General features: G+C 34.0%; 1 protein-coding gene across 6 annotated transcripts in view; it reads right to left on the bottom strand.

Moving 5' to 3' along the window:
- Positions 1-13513, bottom strand: part of LOC143058336 (neurobeachin-like protein 1) — a 133139-nt gene that overhangs the window by 54950 nt on the left and 64676 nt on the right. For all 6 annotated transcript variants that reach the window (XM_076231809.1, XM_076231812.1, XM_076231811.1 and 3 more), the window contains 7 exons: positions 11885-12616; positions 8301-8433; positions 6685-6785; positions 5613-5744; positions 2684-2804; positions 1700-1884; positions 687-836 (listed from right to left, as the gene is read on the bottom strand). In XM_076231809.1, the coding sequence (XP_076087924.1) occupies positions 687-836; positions 1700-1884; positions 2684-2804; positions 5613-5744; positions 6685-6785; positions 8301-8433; positions 11885-12616 (1554 nt within the window). The remainder of the gene's footprint in view (positions 1-686; positions 837-1699; positions 1885-2683; positions 2805-5612; positions 5745-6684; positions 6786-8300; positions 8434-11884; positions 12617-13513) is intronic.

Below are 13513 nucleotides of genomic sequence, written 5' to 3'. Positions count from 1 at the left end.
TTCTTATTCTGTGTAAGAACCTCCTTGCAGGTGAAAAACCATTTGCCATGTTCACGATTTTAAAAAACAGAGGAAATCAAAACAAGTTCAAAATCTAGGATGTTAAAATTATCTTGAGAGAAAACGTTTTTGATTGGCTGATTAATTCGATCATGAGAAACATAGAATTTGATTGGCTGAACACGAATGACTTCCTTGGACACAGTTCAAAATCGGGAACCATCATATTTTGTCATGTAGATTTTCACAAAATCGTGTTTTAGAGGGTTTTTCACAATCACGATCATGCAATCGTGACAAAGGGTCAAAATCGTGTAATACACACCTAAATCGTGAAAGTTTGCAGGTATGATGTGTACTCTTTCTCCTGAGTTCTAATGCTTATATGTTTTTAAATCATAATACAAGAAATATTCACAAGGGAGCATTATGTAACAGAAATATCACATATTGATATTTAAATCAGGATAAATAGTTATTTAAAATCTCCTAATCCCTCCTCCAATATCAATGTGTGATTCTTATCTTTCTTCTAAGATATAGCATTTACCCTTTCTCTTAAGTTCTAAATGTTTACTCTTTCTGCTTGAGTTCTAATGTTTATTTTTTTTCTCTGAGTGATTTTAAATCTTTAATTTTCTAATTTTTTTTTAGCATTCCACTTATGAGACTGAGTATGTTCTGACCTGAAATTTGAGTTTACTTTCGCCTTGCTCCCTGTTGCGCTTGTGAAAGTTCTCCATCATCAAATTTTTACAGTCTGACCAGAACAGTTTTGTATCTTGATCCACTTCATTGAAGGCACTCTCTGTAAAGTGTTCCATTTGTGGTGTTACCTGTGTCAAGAATAAAAATCTTCGTTAATACTTCATTTTACAACATTCCAGCTAAAATCATTCAAGATAGTAATAGCCTTCATAATGATGATTTCTTCTAGAGATAATACATGGGGGTTCCGATCCTGGATCCCGCTTACTGTTTTGTCAGATTCCCGTATCCCGCTTACACTATGTACATAAGCAATTCTCATTTTTTGTCATTTCCCGTGTCCCGCTAGACCAAATTTCCCGTTTTCACGACACAATAATTTGACTTTCACGTGTCATGCTTACAAAAAATCAGCAATCCCGCATCACGCTTAGACCCCAAATGAGACCCACATACATGTGAGATATTATTATGATATACTGTATGTTATTGTAAATATTTTTAGCATGTCACTAATTCAGTTTTTTTTGTCTTTTACATCAATATTATACAGTATATTATATGTGTTAAATCATAAGAACCGCAAATATTTGCATTTGAAAAGAGCACTTCCATCGAAAAGAACTGCTGCAATGGTCCTATTTAAATAGAAATAATTCATGGGTTTTCTATTTATACATTCTGTGATATCTTTAGTCCTTAATTAGCTTTTTGTGTGGATCACTCATGTTGTTTTTACAGTTCACAGTTCAAATGAGGCTCTTGAGGGTGTTCATTTTAAACATGCAGAGCAAGATCAGTTGGGATATTCTATTCAAGGTTTTTTATATGCATGAACACCATATTTTTGTTTGCCTGTACTTATTTTCATGAAAATATACCTTCTGCCAAATTCATGAAAGTAAATACACCGTGAAAAAAGTACATATACAGTATTATTGCATAGTAAACTTTAGGTTTGCCTGCACATAAACTTGACAAACAAACTTACATAGTTTTCCATAAAAATTTTCCATTCTTCAGAGAAACAGTAAGATTTAAAATCATCGAAAAATGATGGACTTCTGGACAGCGTAGGCAGGTTAGGAAGCTGCATATCCAGTGATAACAATGTATGAGCTTTCTCTATCAAAGCTTTCATCACTGTGATTAGGAAGGAATAGTTGTCCGTCTTTTCTAAAACAGAAAAAAAGAAATCATCACTGCTTCCATGATAACCCATCATCAATGTTGAAAAGAGTCTTTTTTATAAAACATCTATTTAATGGAATCAAGGACATTTTGTTTTATTCTGCCAAAAACTATCTGCTGTCTGAAACAAATGACAGAGAAAACAAATTTGTAAAGCAAAACAACAGATGTCTGCAAATATAGCCTATTACTGGTTCTTAACATGCAGAGAGTGTGGCACTCTCTCTACAGAAGGTATCAAATTTAACATCTGACCAGACATGGCTGCTTACTTGTACATTCTACAGGACCAACTTTGGCAAGGGTTTGCTGCCAGTTTGGAAAAACGCCAGTACTGACCATATTTCTATTCCTGTGTCATCACCCTTTAGTGGGAGAAGTATGACAAATTGAGAGTAAAGGGATTTAAACAATTTTTAATGAATTATAATTATTTATATTTAAAGATTTAAAAAAAACATCAAAACCATAAAAGATTATACATATAAGTCACAGATAAATTTGCTTTTTCTACTAGCTCTTTATTGTCAAATATAAAAAAAAGATAAAATTGATGACCATCCAAAAGGAAACAATTTGGCATAAGAATTAGAAAGATCATATCATAGGAAACATATGTACTAAGTTTCAAGTTGATTGGACTATAACTTCATTACAAACTATCTTGACCAAAAAATCTAAAAGAACAAGTGGAAGGACGACCAACTGAAAGAATGGACAAATCCATGAACAACAAATGCACTGACCAAAAAACATAATGCCAATAAATGGGGTATAAAAGTACCTTTCACTGCTTGTTGAATAGTGCTGTTCAAATTTCCAATCAGGTATGAGGCTTCAGCTGAACTAGAGATGAGTTTTGTTTGTACCAACATGTGAAGTTTGGCAGCTGCAACTGCACATAACTATAAAATAAAATTAGAAGTAAGTTTGAACTAGATACATAACAGTTAACTAAAAACATTTTTTATTTGATTATTGATAGGTGCTCAACATAAGGTGCCAAGGTAACAACAAGTAAAACTGTGAGCTACTGCCCACAAAGGACACCTATGCTTTAATTAATCTGTAAACAGGAAGTTGATAACAATTTTCAAAAAGTTGTATTTTGTATGTAAGTATTTGTATGAGAAAAATGCAACAAAAAAATCACAAAGCAATCATTTATTACAATTTTATTTTAATTACCAATACCATACTAATGTTAAACAAAAACATTCTTCTTTGAACTAAGCAAGGATCAAGAAATATTTTCACACAATTTCTGTCATTTTGAGATGTCTTTTAAGTGGGGTTTTCAAAACTGTTCAATCTTTACTATAATCAAAACAGCAATATAATGGTTACTTCAAATCTTATTCAAAAATATTTTTAAACCCACATTTAGCAGACCTCAAATGAACATAAATTAAACTTGCAGGTCTTCACAAGGAACTACAACCATCTAAGAAGCAACCTTCATCAACATCCTAAAACTGACCAAACAGTATCAGTAGAATTAATCCAAGTCGAGCCACCTACCTCAACATCAGAAAACTGACCATACAGTATCAGTAGATTTAATCCCAGTCGAGCCACCTACCTCAACATCAGAAAACTGACCATACAGTATCAGTAGATTTAATCCCAGTTGAGCCACCTACCTCAACATCAGAAAACTGACCATACAGTATCAGTAGATTTAATCCCAGTTGAGCCACCTACCTCAACATTAGGAAACTGACCATACAGTATCAGTTGATTTAACCCCAGATGAGCCACCTAACTCAAAATCAGGAAACTGACCATTCATTTTCAGTAGATTTAATCCAAGTCGAGCCACCTACCTCAACATCAGAAAACTGACTATACAGTGTCAGTGAATTTAATCCAAGTTGAGCCACCTACCTCAACATCAGAAAACTGACCATCCAGTATCAGCAGATTTAATTCAAGTCCAACCACCTACCTCAACATCAGGAAACTGACCATACAGTATTAGTAGATTTAATCCAAGTCGAGCCACCTACCTCAACATCAGGAAACTGACCATACAGTATCAGTAGATTTAATCCAAGTCGAGCCACCTACCTCAACATTAGTAACTGATCATAAAGTATCAGTAGATTTAATCCAAGTTGAGCCACCTTCCTCAACATCAGGAAACTGACCATACAGTGTCAGTGAATTTAATCCAAGTTGAGCCACCTACCTCAACATCAGAAAACTGACCATCCAGTATCAGTAGATTTAATTCAAGTCCAACCACCTACCTCAACATCAGGAAACTGACCATACAGTATTAGTAGATTTAATCCAAGTCGAGCCACCTACCTCAACATCAGGAAACTGACCATACAGTATCAGTAAATTTAATCCAAGTCGAGCCACCTACCTCAACATCAGAAAACTGACCATACAGTATCAGTAGATTTAACCCAAGTCCAACCACCTACCTCAACATCAGAAAACTGACTATACGGTATCAGTAGATTTAATCCAAGTCGAGCCACCTACCTCAACATCAGGAAACTGACCATACAGTGTCAGTGAATTTAATCCAAGTTGAGCCACCTACCTCAACATCAGAAAACTGACCATCCAGTATCAGTAGATTTAATTCAAGTCCAACCACCTACCTCAACATCAGGAAACTGACCATACAGTATTAGTAGATTTAATCCCAGTCGAGCCACCTACCTCAACATCAGGAAACTGACCATACAGTATCAGTAAATTTAATCCAAGTTGAGCCACCTACCTCAACATCAGAAAACTGACCATACAGTATCAGTAGATTTAACCCAAGTCCAGCCACCTACCTCAACATCAGAAAACTGACTATACGGTATTAGTAGATTTAATCCAAGTCGAGCCACCTACCTCAACATCAGGAAACTGACCATACAGTGTCAGTGAATTTAATCCAAGTTGAGCCACCTACCTCAACATCAGAAAACTGACCATCCAGTATCAGTAGATTTAATTCAAGTCCAACCATCTACCTCAACATCAGGAAACTGACCATACAGTATTAGTAGATTTAATCCAAGTCGAGCCACCTACCTCAACATCAGGAAACTGACCATACAGTATCAGTAAATTTAATCCAAGTCGAGCCACCTACCTCAACATCAGAAAACTGACCATACAGTATCAGTAGATTTAACCCAAGTCCAGCCACCTACCTCAACATCAGTAACTGACCATACAGTATTAGTAGATTTAATCCAAGTCGAGCCACCTACCTCAACATCAGAAAACTGACCATACAGTATCAGTAGATTTAACCCAAGTCCAGCCACCTACCTCAACATCAGTAACTGACCATACAGTATTAGTAGATTTAATCCAAGTCCAGCCACCTATCTCAACATCAGTAACTGACCATACAGTATCAGTAAATTTAACCCAAGTCCAGCCACCTACCTCAACATCAGGAAACTGACCATACAGTATTAGTAGATTTAATCCAAGTCCAGCCACCTACCACAACATCAGGAAACCAACTATTCATTTTCAGTAGATTTAACCCCAGTCGAGCCACCTACCTCAACATCAGGAAACTGACCATACAGTATCAGTAGATTTAACCCCAGTCGAGCCACCTACCTCAACATCAGGAAACTGACCATACAGTATCAGTAGATTTAACCCCAGTCGAGCCACCTACCTCAACATCAGACAACTGACCATACAGTATCAGTAGATTTAACCCCAGTTGAGCCACCTACCTCAACATCAGGAAACTGACCATACAGTATCAGTAGATTTAACCCCAGTCGAGCCATTTCTTTCCAGCCTCCATCTGATTCTACATCCCAGACAGCCAGATTATCCATTAAGGACATAACATCCTCTATCAGCTGTAAGAAATAATAATAAATTGCTACCTAGATCTAGAGAATATGTCTTAATTTCAAGTCTGTCATCACATCTACTTATCGTATCACAATATTTTCCTTTTTGTTTTTACATGATTCTCACATATAAGTATAATAAGTCTTAGGTAACTACTGGCAGACTTACAAAGTTCAAAATATGTAACAGAAATTATTTCAGCAATTGGAAAAGCTATTGTATTTAAAAAAAGGCTAATGTTATAATTTTTTTAAGGAACATATATGCCTGTGATTTTAGATTGGTACTTGTGGTCTATTTTATTTTTTAGTTTTCTTTAGTTTTTGATCTTTGTTTCAATCTGATAATTAATTCCTTTCAAACTGATTTTTGTTATGATGTCCTCTTCCAGCAATGTCCACGGTCAGGGGAGGGTTGAGCATGTTATATTTGACTATCCCAAGTTTTGAACTTACAAGCACGTTTAATCCCGACACAGTCAGTTATTACACTTATGGAGCATTTACGAATACTTCAAGAATGATTTAATGTGCCAAAAAGAAGAACAACAAAAAACAAATACAAAATTAGTACAAAATCTAGTATTGATAGATATTTCTTATGTATATCACAAAAATACTGTTATTGTCAATTCATGCTCATTTGTACAATTACCAAAATGCTTATTCTTGTGTGATCTCACGTAAAATAAAAGGTTGAAATTTAGGATTTACACTTTTTTTTGACAACATCATATATCAAATTAACATTGATGAGGTTTTTGTCAATACATGAGATTTTTCTTTGTTTTCCAGTAGTCATGAGGTTCTGTGAACCTCCACATCTGTATTTACTCATTTATATTAAAGTCAGTACAAAGCTTGCCTTAAACTAGAGGCAAAGTCCCATTATGTAAAATTAGGCTTTTGCACAGAAGCAACAAACATGTCTAATGTCTGTACTTACAGTTACACTGAATTTATCATCTGATGGTTCCGTCAACATAAAATAACGTACAAATTTTATCAATTCTCTAGCATTCTCAGATGGACCTGCTAATGCTTGTCCTAAAAACAAAAACAATGGAGAAATTAAAAACTTTAAAAAATATCTGGGATTCTAAGATGGCATTTGCAAAGGCATGTGCTGAAAACAAAACTGAATGAGAAATTAATAACTGAAACATTTCCACGGCATTTGCAGATGGCATATCTAAACGCATGTGATGAACACAATAATACAACAAGAATAAGTTCTTTAGAAATCTGTAACTGTAGTTTCAATGACCAGTATACATGTATATTAGACCGTTGGTTTTCCCGTTTGAATGGTTTTACACTAGTAATTTTTGGGCTCTTTATAGCTTTTTGTTCGATGTGAGCCCATGTTGAAGGCCTATAATGGTATACTTTTATAAATTGTTATTTGGATGGAGAGTTGTCTTATCTATATATGAATGTAAGGATATCAATGAGGTAGAAAACAAGAGAAAATAATATCAGTGTTACCATTACAAATATACACAAACCTGACAACCTACAAAGAGGGAGAAATCCATCTCGGCTATAACAGCTGAGTGGGAGATATTGTGTGGACGACATTTTAAAGCTAATACATGACCTGTACACTAATTCATCTACCAAACACCAATAAGAGTTACTATTTATACCTTATTTCTTCAAATCATGGTTGTTATCTATACATGTATATACAAGGTTGTTTTCCCCTTTTTTGATAACTAATAACATTCCATATTTTGATTTGGTTGTAAGTCTCATAATAAGCATGCTTTTAAACATGGTACAGACAACCAGAAGCAACCGAAAAATTTTAAGTGATTGAACCTAATGTGCACAATAAAGATTCATTGTGCAACGTCAACTTAGTCTTAAAAAATAAAATTTTCATCCAATCTACCCGACATCTTCTTTTTTAAACTGCCGGTTGGTTCAGACAAAGACCTCTATCTTGCTGGAGTTGAAATAGCAGAAATGAGTTTCGATAACTTATGAATTGAACATAAAACTACTGAGCAAAGTTCTCAAATAATAGCTATTTGTTACCTTCCATTTATTGACAGACAAGAAAGTCTAGAGAATACAAATACAAGCAATTCGGGGTTATAATCCTAATTTGGGAAATTTCATTAGATAAGTAAATAAAATTATAATATAGACAATATTTTTCATCAATTACCTCATGGTAAGAGTGTATTCTGGTCGACATGTTCGCCAACAAGATAAAACAATAGCTAGTATAAGCTTATACTGTAATACATTAAGGCAAGGTTTCCGCTGACGGTCGCCATATTGCGAAAAAATATCAGAAATTATTGTGATATTTTATTTATTTTTCCACTTCAAAATCACCTTCAATTTACACGTCAGCTGGGACTTCCTGATTTGGCTGTTATGAAGGTAGAACCAGTATTTAGAGGGACAGATTTAGAGAAGTATCAATGTATATAACTTAGTAAGCCTGAATGTGACTGGTATTACATGTCTCAACTATACATGCAACACTGTCATGTGAATCCACAGTAAGTATATACAATACTCAGTGCTCTATTTAAATCTGTTTACCTGATTCTCGGATTTCTGTTGCATTGGCCTCTACCAACATTTCAAACAATCTTCGTTTGAGTTCTATGGCAGGCCTGATCAATTCATTGTCTTCTGCTATTCTGTCTATCCATGTAAACACCTGAATTCTTTCCTGCAGTAATAAACAACAAGAGGCTCTCAAGAGCCTGAATTGCTCACCTTAATTCTTTTGGTTAAATCTCTCATCAATGATTATTTTGGCTTTTCTATTTATTCAAATGTTTTTTGGATCGTCCTATTTTCTTCAAAAGCCAAAAAAAATAATCATTTTCTCCTATGTTCTATTTTAGCCATAGGAGCTATGTTTCTTGACATACAAGCAAATAAAATATAAAATTTATACTAGATACTCTGAAACTCATTTAGCCTAAGTTTGGCTGAAATTGATACAGCAGTTTCAAAGGAGAAGATTTTTTAAAGTAAGTCAACATGATGAACAAATTGTGAAAAAAGTCTTTAAAGGGCAATAACTCCTTAAGGGGTCAATTGACAATTTTGGTCAAATTGACTTAATTGAAGATCTTACTTTGCTGAACATTATTGCTGTTTACAGTTTATTTCTATCTATAATTATATTCAAGATAATAAACAAAAACAGCAAAATTTCCTTAAAATTATCAATTCAGGGGCAGCAACCCAACAACAGGTTGTCTGATTCATCTGAAAATTTCAGGGCAGATAGATCTTGACCTGATAAACAATATTACCCAACGTCAGATTTGCTCTAAATGCTTTGGTTTTTGAGTTATAAGCCAAAAACTGCATTTGACCCCTATGTTCTATTTTTAGCAATGGCAACCATGTTTGTTGATAGATCATAACTTCGGATATAATTTACAAACTAGATACCCTAAGGAACATTCAGTTAAAGTTTGGAAGTATTTGGCCAAGTAGTTTCAGAGAAGAAGATTTTTGTAAAAGATTACTAATTAAGATTTACGAAAAATGGTTAAAAATTGACTATAAAAGGCAATAACTCCTAAAGGGGTCAACTGACCATTTCCGTCATGTTGACTTATTTGTAAATCTTACTTTGCTGAACATTATTGCTGTTTACAGTTTATCTCTATCTATAATAATATTCAAGATAATAACCAAAAACAGCAAAATTTCTTTAAAATTACCAATTCAGGGGCAGTAACCCAACAACAGGTTGTCTGATTCATCTGAAAATTTCAGGGCAGATAGATCTTGACCTGATAAACAATATTATCCCATGTCAGATTTGCTCTAAATGCTTTGGTTTTTGAGTTATAAGCCAAAAACTGCATTTGACCCCTATGTTCTATTTTTAGCAATGGTGACCATGTTTGTTGATAGATCACAACTTCGGATACAATTTACAAACTAGATACCCTAAGGAACATTCAGTTAAAGTTTGGAAGTATTTGGCCCAGTAGTTTCAGAGGAGAAGATTTTTGTAAAAGATTACTAAGATTTACGAAAAATGGTTAAAAATTGACTATAAAGGGCAATAACTCCTAAAGGGGTCAACTGACCATTTCCGTCATGTTGACTTATTTGTAAATCTTACTTTGCTGAACATTATTCCTGTTTACAGTTTATCTCTATCTATAATAATATTCAAGATAATAACCAAAAACAGCAAAATTTTCTTAAAATTACCAATTCAGGGGCAGCAACCCAACAACGGGTTGTCTGATTCATCTGAAAATTTCAGGGCAGATAGATCTTGACCTGATAAACAATATTACCCCAGTCAGATTTGCTCTAAATGCTTTGGTTTTTGAGTTATAAGCCAAAAACTGCATTTGACCCCTATGTTCTATTTTTAGCAATGGCGACCATGTTTGTTGATAGATCAAAACTTCGGATACAATTTATAAATTAGATACCCTAAGGAACATTCAGTTAAAGTTTGAAAGTATTTGGCCCAGTAGTTTCAGAGGAGAAGATTCTTGAAATAGTTTACGACGACAGACGACGACAGACGACGACAGACGACGACAGACGACGGACGACAGACGACGACGGACGCCAAGTGATGGCATAAGCTCACTTGTCCCTTTGGGACAGGTGAGCTAAAAACTTTATAGCTACTGGTTTGTCTTTACTTTAAAAGCCTGTATTGACCACCTGACAATTATATGCAATGCAGTGAGAATATTGCAAACCATTTCCAGAAAAGACTCCAAAAAATGTAATATCATGCTCCAATGGCAATAACTCTTAGAAGGAGCAGACTGACAATTTCAGGCATGTTGACTGATTTGTAGTACATATAGGGCTGACAATTTTAGCTTTGTATAGCAATTTTTATAACTTTAATTTATGCAAAAAAGAATACAATGGTTAAAAATTATCATTCAATATCTCTTATAATGTGTAAACTGACAATTTCAGTCATCTTGGTTAAATTGAAGATTGTCTCACTAATTAATTTTGCTGAAACAGTTTCCATGTCTACTATAGTTTCTGCATAAAAAACCCACAAAAAATGGGTAAAAAATATCTTTTCCTTCAAGAAGTCAACTGACGATTCTACCTTCTCAACCTATTTGTAGATCCTGCTTATCTTTTTTGGCACTATAAATGGTCAAATTTTTCTAATAGATTTATAACGTTTACAAGGTATTAGACATTACTTGCATTCTATCTCTATGTTATATTTCAAGCCTTGTTAGCCATGTTGGATGGCAGTATGGATCATAAAACTCATTTTGCCCTGTAGTTTCCTTTTTATATATACAATGGGACCATGATAATTGCAATATGACAACATCACCTATATTGAAAAGGTTAATTGATATATCATGACAGACAGTTTTTTATTGGTGGGCAAAGCCAGGAATGCCTGGAGAATACCAGAGACCTTCTACAGGAAAACTTGCAATGCTAGTGTATATTAAGATCAGAGTCAAAAGCACCTTGCTATAAGCTTATGACCACCATATAGGGAATAGATATATTAATGCTACTACATGTATATACCAATTATCATTGAATATTCATTAAATGAACCTAGTTACAAACTTTAAAATGTAAGCTGACAGTATGCCACAGAATAAAACTAAAAAAACCTTGGACAATGAATGAGGGGTCAAATAATTGATACTTAATATTATTGCCTTACCACTATCAGTTCTTAAAATAACATAATCACAAACTTTATCAATGTTGATAATGTTCTTTTAAAGCTGGATATAACATAACCTTAAGTCTTACTTCGAGAAAATGGCAGTGTCATTTTGGTCTTTTGTGGATAGTTGTCTCATTGGCAATCATACCACATCTTCTTTTTTATAGCATCAAGGCAAAAGGAAATGCACAACAAAAGGCTGGAATTACACAGTGACAATAAAACTTAGCGTCACTGAAATCCAGTCAAGGTTCAGATGCCAACTTCCTTTTGTAGGCATGGCAATATCCCATGTTTTGCTTTGGGAATCCATAAATATCATTTGATTCATACAATAAGATAGAAGCAAACAAAAGAAAGTCATTTGGTAATTGATATTCTCAGAACAATAATCCATAAACAGGTTATAGAAGAAAAATAGACAAACACAACAATGATTATTTATTGTCTGTATAATCCTTACCTTCCATGCATCAGTGTTAGATCCTTCCACACCTTTTGTCATTATCATCAGGAGAATAACAATAACATTCTGACATACTTCTTCCAGTCTTTCTCCGCTGTCCTTCAGGTAAGATTGTATACCTAATTTATCCAGTGCCTGCTGTAGATCTTCATTCTCTAAGTTACCAGAACTTCTACGGGAATCACTAAAAGAACTTATTGAGGCATTCATGTCTACTGGACCATTTATTGAAAAACCTGAAATTCTACTGTCACGGTCCTGTGAGCGACGACTAGAACTCAAATCCTCTAAACTTGCTGTTGAACTTCGACTCATAGATCTTAGTCGAAGATCTTCTGAACTGCTATTAAAATCATCAATGTGATTAAGAAACATAGGTGTCCCTGGTGTCTTGGGTGAAGGTAAAGAAACATTATCACAGACTAAAAATAAATTCAAGTTATCTGGGTGTTTTCCTGGCTTATGATTATCACATATAGTAGAAACATCACATTGAGAATTGTCAACATCATCACTTTCTACAGTACTGCAAAAAGCAGTAGAATCTGAGGTAATTTCACCTTTAGTCACCTCAGAAATGAGATTTGATGAAAGTTGATGATCGCTTTTATTTACAGGAAGGTCATCAAATGTCCTGAAGATAAACAGTTTGACTAGAGATTCTTGCCAACCTAGTTGTTTGGCAAAACTTTTGGCAGCATTGGGTCTAGAAACCAACAGAGAAATTATCTGAAAATATCAAATACAAATGTACAGTCTTTTTATATGTGTACCTATAAGAACTGATAATAATTACTTCTAATGTTAAATGTCACTAAAAATATTTTTTTTCTCATGTCTAAAATGTTAAATAGGTGTGTAAAGTACACAGGTTTTTAACCTGACAACGATTTCTGAAAAGGAGGGTGCATAACATGTATGGCTACACTGTTCTTTTAGACATTTTTTAGGCCAAATTCCAACCAAGAAACAGTGGCAGATCCAGGGGAGGGGGGGGTTCCGGGGGTTGAACCCCCCCTTTTTTTTGGCCGATCAATGCATTTGAATGGGAGCATATAGTTGGAACCCCCCTTTTTAAAATGGCTGGATCCGCCCCTGATAAAGCAGGATGAAAATATTTTTGTAGCATTAACTTGATTGTTGTTATGTTTTATATCTGTCCTTCTTGTATCTGATTTTTAATGTTATATGCAAATAAAAGTAGCTGTTGTTTTGCTTTTTCTTGTGTGTTTAGTAACTGCCTGGAAATGATCATGTCCAAATTAGAGATGAAGAAGCAAGGAGCATAATATATTATCATTATAATATCATTTTTACAAATATAATAAACAATACAGTATACATAGTTACACACACAAATAAGAAACAACGGTTTTCATATATTCATATATATATATATATATATATATATATATATATATATATATATATATATATATATATATATATATATATATATATATATATATATATATATATATATATATATATATATATATATATATATAAAACCTTTGTCTCAGGCACACACCAAAAAAGAATTCTGTGAGTTCTGCAAGAGGCATCAAGGGACTATATGTGATCCAGATTTTTTCTGCATGCTATACACAAGAAGAAAGTTTTTTC

This window comes from Mytilus galloprovincialis, chromosome 14 (genome assembly GCF_965363235.1).
Source record: "Mytilus galloprovincialis chromosome 14, xbMytGall1.hap1.1, whole genome shotgun sequence".
Classification (NCBI taxonomy): domain Eukaryota; kingdom Metazoa; phylum Mollusca; class Bivalvia; order Mytilida; family Mytilidae; genus Mytilus; species Mytilus galloprovincialis.
This window is presented reverse-complemented; position numbering and strand designations above follow the sequence as displayed.